The sequence below is a fragment of the Lates calcarifer genome, linkage group LG7_1 (genome assembly GCF_001640805.2).
Source record: "Lates calcarifer isolate ASB-BC8 linkage group LG7_1, TLL_Latcal_v3, whole genome shotgun sequence".
In the NCBI taxonomy this organism is placed as follows: Eukaryota; Metazoa; Chordata; class Actinopteri; family Centropomidae; genus Lates; species Lates calcarifer.
In genome coordinates this window covers 17,175,910-17,189,843 of record NC_066839.1, presented here as the reverse complement: position 1 = coordinate 17,189,843, position 13,934 = coordinate 17,175,910, and the positions used below count along the sequence as shown (strand labels likewise).

At 42.1% G+C, this 13,934-nt stretch overlaps 1 protein-coding gene across 2 annotated transcripts; it reads left to right on the top strand.

Annotated features, from left to right (window-relative positions):
• The first annotated feature begins 447 nt into the window (after nt 1–447).
• On the top strand, nt 448–12,397 carry ism2b (isthmin 2b). Of its 2 annotated transcripts, XM_018697924.2 has the most exons (7): nt 448–985; nt 1,099–1,229; nt 5,435–5,686; nt 6,888–7,221; nt 9,098–9,235; nt 9,339–9,407; nt 9,737–12,397. In XM_018697924.2, exons 2-7 carry the CDS (start codon nt 1,119–1,121, stop codon nt 10,252–10,254), a joined length of 1,422 nt encoding a protein of 473 aa, XP_018553440.1. In that variant the 5' UTR covers nt 448–985; nt 1,099–1,118; the 3' UTR covers nt 10,255–12,397. The 2 variants fall into 2 exon arrangements, with proteins under 2 accessions (XP_018553440.1, XP_018553439.1); XM_018697923.2 differs by having other exon boundaries at nt 448–1,229.
• Nucleotides 12,398–13,934: the final 1,537 nt, after the last annotated feature.

The following is a 13,934-nucleotide window of genomic DNA, read 5'->3' as shown; positions in this document are numbered from 1 at the left end:
TTACAGCACATACACACAGCCTGTAGTCCTAACTTAAAAGCTCATGGCAAACATGTTATAGAGCCTTTTTGACTGATAAGTCACTGACATTCTGCCATTACACAGCATTCCACGTTGCCCAGTCATTCATGGCCATCTTAAAATGGCATTTTTCTGAAATGGTATGCCAGTGGGATGAGATAATAATTGTTTTCAGAGTTAAGAAAAATAGCAAACAAGCCTGAAGAAAATAACGTGATTTAAGAGACTGTAGGAACATAGGAAATCAATTCACAGGGGAAATATTTCACTTGAAAATTTGGTATTTAAGTCTTGAGTATCTGATTAAATGTCCTGTGTCCTGGAGCCTTTTGTAGGTTATATGCAACCTAAGCCTTGTACTTCATAAACGCTGTGGCCCAACGCCCCCCTTCTACACAGCTGTGAGCAATGAGCATCCCACCCCTAACTCCTTCAGCATCAACCCTCTGAATGCGTGCGTAAAAGGCAAGTTTACCGAAACCGGTTGGCTGGGCGGTGCACACACACACACACACACACACACACGCCGCACGCACACATCCACTCGAACCGGTGGATGAACTTCAACTGGATAATGGATTAACGCATCAGACAGATAGCTAGCAAAACGCACAGTATACTATGAACTCCAGATGTCAATGTATTGGAAGAAAACACCCACCCACCCACGACGGAATGACTCACAGTTTAAAGTAGTTGAATAAGCGAGCGCCGGTGCGGACGGGGAGATTCTGCGTGGGGTATTTGACTCGTTTCTGGTACTTAAAGCTCTCCCAACTGTGGCTTTTATGGGGAAGAGAAGCGCTGAGCTCGAGCCGCCACACGGACTGACAGTTGCTGCGCGAGGCGCTGGTGCCAGATATGGATAGCGCGCGGGATACCTTTGGACGCTGGTGCGCATCTTCATAAAGTGCGACACTTCGAGACCGACGAGGCCTAAAACTTCATTTGTCCTGAGTCAAAGGTGCTGACAAACGGAGGACGAGGGGGGCACAAGCGCTTATTCCAAACCAACAGACTAATTTATAGAGAATAGTTTGAGAAAAGTATCCAAAGTACTTTTACAATCCTTCACAGGAAGCTTTGAAGTAGAGAAGATGCGTCAAGAGGTCGCGGGGAGATTTCAGATGCTGCTTGTGCTTTGGTCCATACTTCTCCTTGGTTTGGGGACGGGGTTTCCTACCAGACACAAGAATGTAGCCCACAAGGTAATTTTTACTTGACGGACATTTTGTTTTATGTTTGCTTTCTTAGTAGCTTACAAGGTTCAGCAACAAGTTTCAAAAAGCTGCAACATCTTAAACTCACACCTGCCGCTGACAAAACATAATGTTTTTGCTATGAAGTAGCTAATGCCTTTCTGAAACTTTGCTGACGGTTGTAAAATTTCTCTCCGTTTGTATTGCCATGTTTGTCATATTGTCAAATACAGTGCCTTTAAAAATGCTGATAATACTTCAACTATATCATACAATTATAACAGAAAAACCGTAATTAAAGTTCAAAAAAGATGTGCGTTTATCAAATAATAGTAGCATAATTGTTATTAAGTACAAAAAACACTGAAATTAAGTGCTTTGTGTGTCATTCACAACATATGTTGTGCCCTTCTTTGTAAATTTCTGTTCATTAATATTTGAATATGGGAGAAAAAGGTTAAACACTTCTCATTCAACCATTACTCTTAACTATACTTAACATCAAATGATCCAATTAATGTAGTGAGCTGAAACGAAAGCACGAGTGGATGTTACTTTCTTTTGTTCCACTTTTCTCTCCATGTATAGTAAGGTTTGCCATCACTGGGCATACACCCTGCTATAATAAATCTAAACTCCCTACACACACACTGTGCAGTGTGTGGTGTGTCTACGGGAATGTTTGTGTTACACATAGACATATTTGGATATCAAAGTCTGTTTGTGTGTGTTTGTGTCAGGGTTCAGCTTTCGCCTTTGAACTCTCTCCTTCTTGTGTGGCCTCCCATGGATGCCCTATTCTCCCTGCCCTACTCTCTTTCTCTCTCATCATCTGTCTGATTGATGTCAAAGCAAAAAGAGACAGAGATGAAAAAAGAGGGAGGGAAGAAGAGAAGGGAATGATTAGTGAGGAAAAAAGAATCTCACTGCAGCTCGTGAGATTGTTCTTTTCATTCACCAAAAAGGCTGCAGTTGGTGACTCTGTACCTTCGCCTATGACCTGCTGGATGTGTGTCTGTAAGTGGATGGAGAGGGGGGATTAATAGCGGAAGAGGGAAGGAGGAGGGGAGGCTCGGTAAAGCGTGTGCCCAGTAACGAGATGCTTATGTAACCAGAATAAGGCGAACCCTCGGCATCTCTCACACTGGAACTCGGGTCAAGTGTCATTCGTCTGATTGTTTACATTGTTTCTTTATTGTGTTAATGTGGAATTTCCTGTTTTTGGTTTTACCCCCATCTCTCAGCAAAGAAGAAGGAGGAGTTTGTATTGAAGTGGCCTCTTTCCCAAATGTCAGGACCTGTTTGGCCTGTGTGTTTTGTACCCCCCACTTCCCGCCCGAATCTCCACAGCCTCACCCCGATTCCACCAGGCATGCATTTGTTGTCCCGTTTCCATTTGCAAAAGATGGCGATCAAAGAGCGCCCATAGTTTATTGTTCTTCTGTAATGGTTTGGAAACAGCCAAGTGCAGAGGCCTTTGATATCTGCAGGCACATAAATCAGGGCTGCCACACCGCCTGCCTTCCCAGCCTGCCCCCCAAATCTGCTGGATCCCATCCTCTGCCCCTCACCTCAGCCCCTGATGCCCCCATCCAATCTCTCGACCTCCTCTCCCTAACCTGAATGTGTGTCATCCTCAGCAGTAGCAATGACAGTAGCCCAAAATTGATCCATTCTTTTCAGTCACTTGAAAGGAGGACACAATGCTTTGCCAAAAGGCTGGATTTGTCAATGATGTTTGTCTGTGGAGAGAAGCAGTCCTCCAGGCCAGGCTGAGGTCCCCCACTGCATCCGTGTAGTCTCCCTGTTAAACACGCTGCATGCCATCATCCAACAGGGCCTTTGATCAGAACAGCCCCACTACTGAGAGGAGGAGAGCAGGATCAGAGAGAACGAGGGGGAGGAAGAAAGGAGGAGGAGAGTGATATAGAGGGCGAAAGAATACAGGATCCAGATGTGTAACAAGACGAGATGAGGAGGGTGTGAAAGTATGTGGCCTCTCACATGACTCTGGACTTAGTATTTTTTTGTGCTTGCCTAAGTCTGTAGGTGTTAGGGCATGTGTGTGAGAGTTGGTTGTATGTGGTCACTGCTGATCAGATAAGACAGTCTCAGAGTAAAATGGAGCATCATGCTGGTGAATTTTGCCAATAAAATCTTACACCAGAAATCAGGTGTAGCATGAGAGAATGGGACCTTTATTTCATGCTGCACTGGCACAGAGATAATACTTGTTTGCCTCAGATTCTGAAAGTGATACATTAGATTGGAAGTACTGACAGAAAAAAAATGTGCTGTTGAAATCCTATGAAAAGAAATAGCTGTTTTAAACATGGACTGTGCACAAAGAGTTGGCTTTTAAAGTTAGACACTTAATTTGAGAAATAAAATCTAAAGAGCTAACTAACTAACTAACTAACCTATGCAATACTACTCATCATTAAATAACATTCTGATTATTGGTTCTAAATAATAATATTTTAGTCTAGAGTATAAAATGCCAGGCAATAGTAAGTTTCCCAGAGTTTCCAAGATGACATCTTCAAATGTTAACATGTCCAAAATCCAAAGACACTCAGTTTAGATTGTTATAAAACAAAGAAACATATTAATAATTTAGAGGCTTTAATTGGTGATTTTGTCATTTTTGCTCAAAAATTTACTGGCTAATTATCTGTTGATCAACCAGTCGATTACTGAACTGTTTCATCTCTGCTGACATTATATCCAGTGTGGAAAACAGTACCAAAATGACAGCAAAATGACATGATCACCTAAAAATCTAAAATCTATTAAATGTATGTATATTACCTAAAAAGTGTAAAAAGTCAGCAGCATTGCTGTAACTGCTGTAAGTCTTTTTTTAATGTGATGCTGAGTTTTCTTGGCAAAAAAATGTTGCAAATGATCATTTTGGATTTATTGCAACATGTGTTATATGTGCACACGCTATTGCAACAAACAGTGGATAATATTACAGAGAGAAAGGCTAAATATTTCAAAAAGGTTATCTACTTGTCACCACCAGTTTACAGATATCTGGGGAGGGGGCCAACTCTTCGTCCATCATTTATCACGCTTGACGGGCTTTTCCTCTAAACAGGCATTATGTGTTCACATGCTTGGATTTGACCGACCACATAACTTCTTTATGGGACAATCACAACCAGTCAGTGAAAAGTACGCCCTGTTCTAGAGGCCATAACTATAAATCATCAACCGACTGGTCATTAATTCAGACATTTCTTCTCCTCTTTAGCCCCCTAACTGCCACTGGTTTGCTCTGAGCAGACCACAAGCTGGCTGAGGTCCAAACTCAAGGTCCAATCATACGTTTACGCCACTTGAGTGTATTCAGGATAATGTAGAGAGAATAGCAGACAAGGGTTCATTAGAGGTTGGTTAGGTTTAGACTTTGGTTTTGTCCAGTGTCAGGAATGAAATAGATATGTGCCCTGTTAGAAGTGAAACAGCCACATGCTCACTGGAGAAACAGACCAAGCAAAAATCCATTTTCAGTGACTATATTCCAGATACAGCACATACATCTACAGTTCCCTTCCATTATAATGTCTCTATTAACCACCATTAATCTCAACGTTCAACATTTCCTCCTGCTGGTCTTCTCCGTAATTGTAAAACCTGAAAGGTCAAATTACGTGGTGGCCATAGTGGCGGCAGCACAGCAGGTTCAGACACACTCACACCAGCCCAGGGGTCCCACGCCTCCCAGGCCCTCTCATTAAAGCTAAAAGAGGATCTCTCTGGCACAGGCTCCTCTTTGTCCACTGCCTGGATGCCATGACTGTTGTGGGAAAAAAAGAATGAAATGAACGAAGGCTGGTTGGTCACTTGGCTGGTTAGTTGGATGCCTCGGGGGCTTTTTGGAATTGCTGAACAAGCTGTGAGATGGTAGATGGTTTCAGGGTTCCTTCCTGGAAACAGAGCACTAATTGTTTTTATACTCATCAGTGAGCCACTATAAATGATCTTTTTTGTCATTAGCATTAAAATAGCTGCTGGCTTTTGAATGTGTGCCAGTGGCTACTTTAGGATTATCTCAGTTGCCCTCATTCTTTGCATTATTGAAGGTGGTGTCTGAACTTAGTCATCATAGATGCATAATGCAGTTTAATCTTTAAATAATTCACCAGATTATTGTTGCTGATTCAGACAAACACTTATCCTAAATCTTAATTTGTACTTTCCGTCAGGCTCATGGGCACCCTGTTCATAGCAGTGGGGTCCAGTATGTCCCTGAGACTTTGGAGCAGCAGAACCAGGTGCAGAGTCTGCTGCCTGAACCACACAGCCACCAGAGGAGGTGGTCACACCCCCAGCACAGATCCATTGGTGTTCTTCCACAGCCGGAGCCTGAGGAGGAGACTAAACCTTTCATCCTGGATCTCAAGAACTTTCCAGACCTGGCCAACGCTGACATTAACTCGCAGAACCCCAACATACAGGTGAGTGGGGAGAAGGCAGTCATACATTTCTGTATTTAGGGACATGCAGTAGTTAAGCTTCTTAGACAGGCTTCAAGATATCAGAGAAACAGAGTTAGGAATACTGTACATTTAATTCTGCATAAGATAACAAAAACAACCCTTTATAGTAAAGTATAATTTGTGTACTTCAGCCAAACAGTAACAAGGAGGTGGTAAATTACAGGTTAAATTAAAACTTTTTATACAATGAGAGCTGGGTAGTTTTATCTCTTATTGTGTAAAATGATTTATTTCCTTAACATGTTAGAAAATCAACAGTCCCTCAGGCTATTCTTGGAGACCTAGCTGTGTCTTTTTTTGCTGCTATTTAATTAAAGGCAAGAGGAATCTGTAATCATAAGTGTCCATTAAGTCCTCATCATCTCTTTCTAAATTGACTCAAAAAGTTCAAAAAGTCGTTCTGTTTAACTTATCTCAGGGCAGTTATGCTCTCCAACTCTGGTCAGTGTAATCAGGATGTGGTTAGAGGGACATGGTGATGCTGGCCTATGTCTGCATCAAGTACAGAGGCCTATGAAATTTCTGATGACTTTTCATGTAGCGTATAGACCAGATGTACTTTTCTTTGACTGAAAGACTCTACACCAAGGATATTTTCAACAAATGAAAGCATTTCCAATTATCATATTTCTTTCCTAACTGTGAAATTAATTTCATAACAGTTACAAAAAGATTTCCCCCATAGTCTCCCTGTTGCCTGGTCTTCACATCAGTTGAAGTGGGCCCTTGGAAGCACTGCAGCATCTAGGATGAGTCATATTGAGGTAATGAGAGGTAGTTATCCAGAATAAATGCTCAAATTCTCTTCCTGAGAGGACTGTTTGGTTGGCTGAATTCTCATGCTTATGTCTGGCTGGCTGACTTAAATCTGGGGAGAGGGTTCGCCTGCTAAAATACTCCTCCACAGATTTGAGATGGTTGATTTCTTGAGAGGAACTCATAAGTCAAGCGCTAAAGCTGCCTGCAAGTATTGGTGGTGCTGCAGTTTCTTGAGGATAATGTTAAGGCAAAAGCAGAATTACGACAACAACACTGGATGATGTAATCTCTTGTTGAAGTACTCAAGTCACTGTTAATAGTTAGACCCCACATTATGGAGTCTTGGTTTGCTCATTTGTTCAAAATGACAGAGACCCCACTCTCTTTCCAACCTTTCCAGGTAACCATTGAGGTAGTGGACGACCCTCAGATGGAGGTCGAGATGGACCTGGCCAAGGAAAAAGACTGGCTGCCCTCCTCGTCCTCCTCCCCATCCTCCACAGTAGACTGGCTCGGAGGCAAGAAGCTTTTCTGGCCTCTTTTCTGGAGTTACACCGATGCCGACTCCGGTGAGGAAAGCAACAGCCGTTCAGGCGTAGAGGAAACTGGCGAGGAAGAGGAGGAGGAAGATTACTCTCTGGATTATGGCAGCGAGGAGCCCCTACCCAGTGGAGTGGGCGGAGATTGGGATACTCGATGGAACGAAGGCTGGGATCCAATGCAGAGCTACTATGGTAAGTTTTGCCAAGTGGTACACTCGCTGTCTGCGAGCAGCCACGTTAACACAGCTCTTTTAGATATGACTCCATCAAAGTGATTATAGCTTTTAAAAGATACCCCAATTAATCCTTCAGATTTTACCAAAGAAAAAAGGAAGGAGAGACAGAAAGAGAGAGAGAGAGACACAAAGTGAGAGAGAACAATAGAGAAGGGAAAACAACAGAGTGGCTTAGGAAAGATGCATGATAACTGTCTTCGCAGTCAGAGAGAACTAAATGATGCCAGCATGCGAGGCAGCATGAGCACTCGACCATCAGGACATTGCGGGCTATGGGCACTTTGAAGTCGACACTGGTCATGCTGGTCGCAGAGGCCTGCCTTTTGAAGATGGGTCAGATGCGCTCGCTAATGGCAGCGTGAGGCCGGCACTGTTCCCTGGGACAAAACAGCCCTCTGCTTGTGGACAATTAGAGGGCAGATTGGGAACTCAGAATGACAGGGGCCATTCGGCCGGCCCTTTCATCCTTGCCCGGGACCCCATGGGCCCCCCAGACCCTGGCGGCCCTCACTGCCCTCTGCGGCTCGGCCTTTTGAGCCAGTTCAAGAATTTCGGGGGCTTTCAGGGCTCTGCATAACTTTTACAGCCCCCCCCCCCTAATTCTGCCTTCTTCTGGTGGGAAAAATGTTGTGTCTCAGCTTGCACAGACCACTAATTCAGTAGTAAAAATAGTAAATAATGACAGAGAAAGAGATATAGTAGGTGTACATAGTGAAAGAAATGGAATGAAGAAGGAGAAGAAAGAAAAAAAAGTTTGATGGGCTGGGCAGTGGGTAGGCCAATGTGTGTCAGTCCTGCTGTAGATCAGAGCGCAGTCATGGGCTCACCACAGCCTAAAGCTTCACTCATCAAAGAAATTTCCCATAGACAGAAATCTGTGTATAGTTGTGCTGTTTTTCAAAGATTCAAAGAATGTTGTTGCTGTACAAACCTCTACTGTTGTAGTGTAATCTCAAATTGCTGTAGCAGGTGTCTGAAAACCTGAGTATTTTTGCTGTATAACCTTTCCCTTTTCCATCTGTCAGTACCCAGACTTTATCTGTTGAAGTGTTGTGCATGTAGACGAGCCAGCAAAGGGCAACAATGCCTATTAAGTGGTCACATCTAAAGACTCGGTGAACATAAATCAAGGATGTGTGCCTTAGCTTCTTCTGTAATTAAGACTCTCCTGAGACCTCATTCTCGTATGGCCACATGGCAAGCTGGCAGCGCCCACAAAGTAAAATTGGGTGCTCGCTACACCCAGGCTGGTATTTCTGCACCCACCTCGCCTTTAATCAAGAATGACTTGTTTTCAGTGTTATTAACACCACAAGGAAACATGGTGCGGAGGCGGACAGCCACAGCACAGCCTCTCTCTCTCTAATTTTACTGGAGCCTTCTTAGAAAGAATATGGGTTTGCATGGGAAAGGTTATACCAGGAAAAAAACAGGAAATTTATATGGACCAAGACAGTTCAAAAACTTTGAAAGCTTATTGTTGATTAGACTGTTGAGTTCACTTCGACACAAAACTGCAAGATGTTTTTTTTTAATATAGTTTTTTTTTAATCCCAACTGACCCCATGAGGCTGCTTCTATTAGCTTTAGTACAAATTCAGTACATCATGTAGCTGTAAATGTAATTCCATGCTTTCATCATGTATTCCTCTTAAATCTCTCTGATAGTTTGTGCAATATGTAAATGATAATGTTTTTAAATCTTAATAGAATCTCATGAATTTTTATACTACACACTAAGTTTGATCCATGGGAGATGAAGCACTTAGAAAAGCTTAAGAGATTAAACTGAGTTTGTGTCAGTGACTATGTCTGGATTTTCTTTCCCACAGAGAAGGAGATGGATGAGTGGACTCCTTGGTCTCCATGCTCAGTGACATGTGGACACGGTGAGAGGAAGAGGACCAAGTCTTGTGGCTATTCTTGCACTCTGACAGAAGCCTCTAAGTGTGACCTGGAGGCTTGTCCTGGTGAGATTATACTTCTATCTTAAGAAATACGAATACCAAACAACAGCCATTTTTTTGTGTGTGTTTTTAATCTACAGCTCGTGTACTACTTTCGTCTTTGTAGGTGATGTCAACACTGTGGTAGAACCTTTCCCTTTCGAGATGGAGAATGGCACAGAGCCATTTGGGACAGGTGAGTTTTTCTAATGAAGAGTGTTCCATAACATCTTTCAGTAGTTTACAGGATCATATCATATTTTATGCCATGTACTGCAAGCCGTTCATACTTTACAGTTAACAATTTTACCACTTGGGTCATTATGGTACAATAACATGCCACCAATATGCTGTCACAAGGGAAAGTAGAGCTGGCTTGCTCAATAGTGTAACACAGATGTTTAAAAATGTCGGACGTGGATTCAAACTTGACTCTTAAGAGAATGCTGTTCATTACCAGTAGTACCACAATGAACAACTCTAACACACAGTTTTATATGGTATTGCTGTTCTCTTCTCCAATAGATGTGGACAGCTGTGAGAAGTGGCTCAACTGTAAGAGTGAGTTCCTCCAGAGATACCTCCATCAGGTGTTGTCTGAGCTGCCCAGCTGCCCCTGCTCCTACCCCTCTGAAATGGCATACACCGTGGTCAGTGTCTACGATGAGACTCATGGCCGGCAGTTCCGCTGGCATGATGCAAGTGGTTCCAAGGAACGCCTGGACATCTACAAGCCATCAGCACATAGCTGCATCCGCTCAGCACTTTCTGGTGACTCATCTACCCTTGCAGCGCAGCACTGTTGTTATGATGATCGTGGGCGGCTGATCACAAGGGGGAAAGGCGCAGGCACGCCTAACCTGATCAGCACTGAGTTCTCACCTGAGCTGCATTTCAAAGTGGATGTGCTGCCTTGGATCCTGTGCAAAGGAGATTGGAGTCGCTTCCATGCGGTGAGGCCACCCAACAATGGGCTGAGCTGCCCAGAAAACCCCCACGAAGACGTGTTCATGAATGAACTGGAAGAAGCCAGGGAGTACTGAGGGACCACAGCCAAAAGTACCACTTCACTCAGACAGTCAGAGGGCCCAATCCTAATTTGAGAGGAGACTGCCTAGACTACCTTAAAAGTCATGAAATATTACATCTAAACCATGCATCAGCCATTAATCATGTATTGATGACTCAGAGGAAATGCTCATTTGTGATTGGCAGATTTGTGGGGTTTAGAATTGATGGTGAAGTGTGGTTGTCTCAAGTTAGGATTTGGCACAGTGTCCTGACAACAGGCTCAACTGAACTGAACTGAATTACATGAATGGAAAAAAAATGCAGTGTTCTCCCATTGCTTGCCAACCTGTTACACATCTGGCATGACATCAAGCTCTCTCTCTTTATATTCAGTACTCACCTGGGTGCGTGTAAGCATGATGTCTACCTACTGGCTTTTTTGATGGTGTCCTGGAGCGCTTGTGATTACCAATAGCAACGTATGGTAAACATCCTGATCATGCTTCTTGTAGGTTTTACATTAGGAATTGTATGTATATGGGCTGTATTGAGGAAACAAACACGTGAGTCCAACAGATAATTATCCCAACTATGCTGCTACAATATAATATTCTTCAGGTTCAAAAGGTATGAAGGGGACGAGACATTAGTAGACCCAAAAGATGCCACATGCAATCACAGTAATGTACATTTCAGCCAGTCTTTTGGGACAAAAAATTGGTAATAATGAAATACTTTGGGATGTGGACCAGAGGTAAGCTGAAATGATTTGAAACATTTTGTTGTCATTATGGAGCTTACTAGTGAGGATTAAGAGAATAGCCTTTAGGCAGTAATGATACAGCGCATTTGATTTCAAATGTTTTGTCACACAGATTAATTTCATGTGTTTCCTCACATTTTCACAGCCAGGAAAATATATGATCTGGGTGCCAAAGAGTTAAAAAATCAGACTGTTGGTGCCTGTGTAAATCCAGCCTCCTAAGTCTCTATGGTGCAAATGTTCAGTTCTACAGTGAGTAGATTGTGCTCATAGATGTGTCTCTATAATGTTCTCAGGGGGACTAACTGACCATGATAAACAAATTTGTTCATTTACCTCGACAGCGGAGCACTATTGGACCTTGTACAAAGTGTATTGGGGTAAAGATTTAAAGATTAATAGGAGGGTATCGTGTGTGTAATCCAGATTGGAAATGGTGAAGAGATAATGCTTTTGTGCAGTTTTTGAAAGCAATTGGAACCCTCATAACTGAACTGTTGTTGATGCATTGTGTGCAGTAGAAAGATGTCATTGCTGTTTAAGCTGTTGGCTTAGGGTCTTTGGGTTTATGTACAGAACTTGATTGGATAGAAAGGACGTTCGCACTCAAATAAACATTCCTGATTGGTCATGTAGTTAGTGCTACTCTCTTGACTGACAGAATATTGGTAAAGGAGTCGTAATCACCTTTAGAAAATATTTCAGTCTTTCACCATTAGATGTAGTACAAAGGATTGAAAAGGCTGATGATTAACCATAATAATAATAGTTTCAGCACTGTAGCAGTAGTTGTGTTAAAACTCTGCACTTCACTCAATAAACTGTCAGTGGCAGAAATTTTAAACCTACTCTGAGCTACATTAAAACTGCAGGAATGGCCCTTTCTATCCAGTCAGATTTCATGGATGTTTGCTCCAAAATTCAGGAATTCTGCTTCCAAATGTGGATATGCAGCATGCATTTACATTTTGGAATCACCAATTTTTAAAGGAAGGCACTTTATTTAGAGTATACTCTATATATAAACAATAGTGTTATTGTGAAGGGAAACTCGCCAGAGATGCTGCATTGTTCTATGAAAGTGCATATATCAAGTGTTCTGTTGAGAAAAGCATGATCTTTTTGTGATTTCTGAATCTAGTATTACATATATGGTGTTGTACAGTATTTATTTGTCTGTTCTCTTTTTTTAAAGTTTGCTGAAGCTTTGAAATGACTCTATACTCAACACGGTGCACTAATCGGACTGAAAAATGAAGGCACCCATTATCAAAAGGGAAACCACTTGCCTCATATCACTTCATACAGCAACATTCAAGTGTGTGTTTCATTTTACGTTGTACTGCAGTGCTCTATGAAAGTGTTGTTGCAATTATGCTGACGAAATATATATAAAGACCTTGCATTCATCATCTGACTTCTTAATGTGTTGTTTGTTTTTCCACACTGTAGATACTGTGTAGTGGAGCCAAGCATAGCATAGTACTGTAGGGCAAAATTCCTTAAAAACAACCAAGTAGTTATACTCTTTATTGACTGACATACCAAACTTTTCCATATACCTTTCTTCTCCAACAAGACAGGTACAGTGCAGCAAGCATTTGGCTAGTGCAAACAAGTCACTTCCTTGTTTGCAGCAACAGGCTAAATATGAAAACAGCCACTGGGAGATACTGTACCAAGACTAAACAGAAAAAAAGCTGACAGTTTTCTCTTTCAAATACCCCAAATGTTTGAACTTCCTCATGTCAGGGCATTAGCAAAGAAGAGTTTAAAGTTAAAGGAATAGTTTTGACCTTGTTGGAAATTCCCTTTTTCACTTTCTTAATAAGAATTTGATCACAAGATCAATACCATTCTCATGTCTGCATTGTAAATACGTAGCTACAGTCAGCAGCCTGTTAGCTTAGCACAAAGCCTGGAAACAGGGAACAGCTAGCCTGGCTCTGTCCAAGGGTTAAAAAAAAAAAAAAAAAAAACACTTACCAGCACCCCTAAATCTTACTAATTTGCATGTCGTATCTTGTTTGCTTAATCAGTGCAGAAACTAGTGCATTGTAGTGTTATGAGGGGTCATGCAACAGACTATTTCTTGGCCAAGAGCAGGACCTTTATAGGTGCAGACAAGTGGATACTGTTACCATTAGATAGGATGAGGCTAGCTGTTTCCTTGTTTCCAGTCTGAACAACTAAGCCAAAATTTCCCAAAAGTTGAACTCTTCCTTTAAATATTGTTCAGTCCCTTGCTAAGTGCTTAAATAGTCATAAACAAACAAAGACCATCAAAGAAAGGTCCCTTTGTCAGGTGCTGAGTTTCCTGTCCACATAGGCGAGCTAGCGGAAGCTGGCAGGTTGTGGTTTTGTGTGTTTACGTCTGCCCTAATGAGAAGTAATGGACATGAGAGTCAGTTTTTTTTTAAATCTATATTACCTTTTCCACATGTGATTACAGGATTCAATTAGGTATAACGGATAACTTCTCTTGCTCGCACATGTTAGCAGTGTGTGCAGTCGCTGTTTCAACCAACAGCATCAGACATTTCCTCAGTTTACTCTATTTTATCGTCTGTGTGTTCTCAATCTAGCGTTGGTTTTCTTTTTAAGTTCACTTCACATCTAGGAGTCAAAAGTCCTACTAACATTTTCTGTCTGACGTCTAAACAATTCAACCGCAGCCTTTTTAAGCCATGTGTGCTTCGGGATTTACAAACGTGTTGTGGTCAGTCTTCTGGTGGTGCTTCACAACCGTGACACAATTTGCATGAATATGATTTTCAGTTGTGGTTTGGGTCCAAGCAAGAGCAAGAGGGATGGTGTTGGCAATAAAATCTTTTAAGTTTAAGCCCCAGAAAAGGCAGGTTGGATGTCAAAATAATGTAGAGGGGCTTCCACTTGCCCTGTCAGCCCTGCTGTACCATATCTTTAACCTTTTAAGCTAGTGCATGCCTC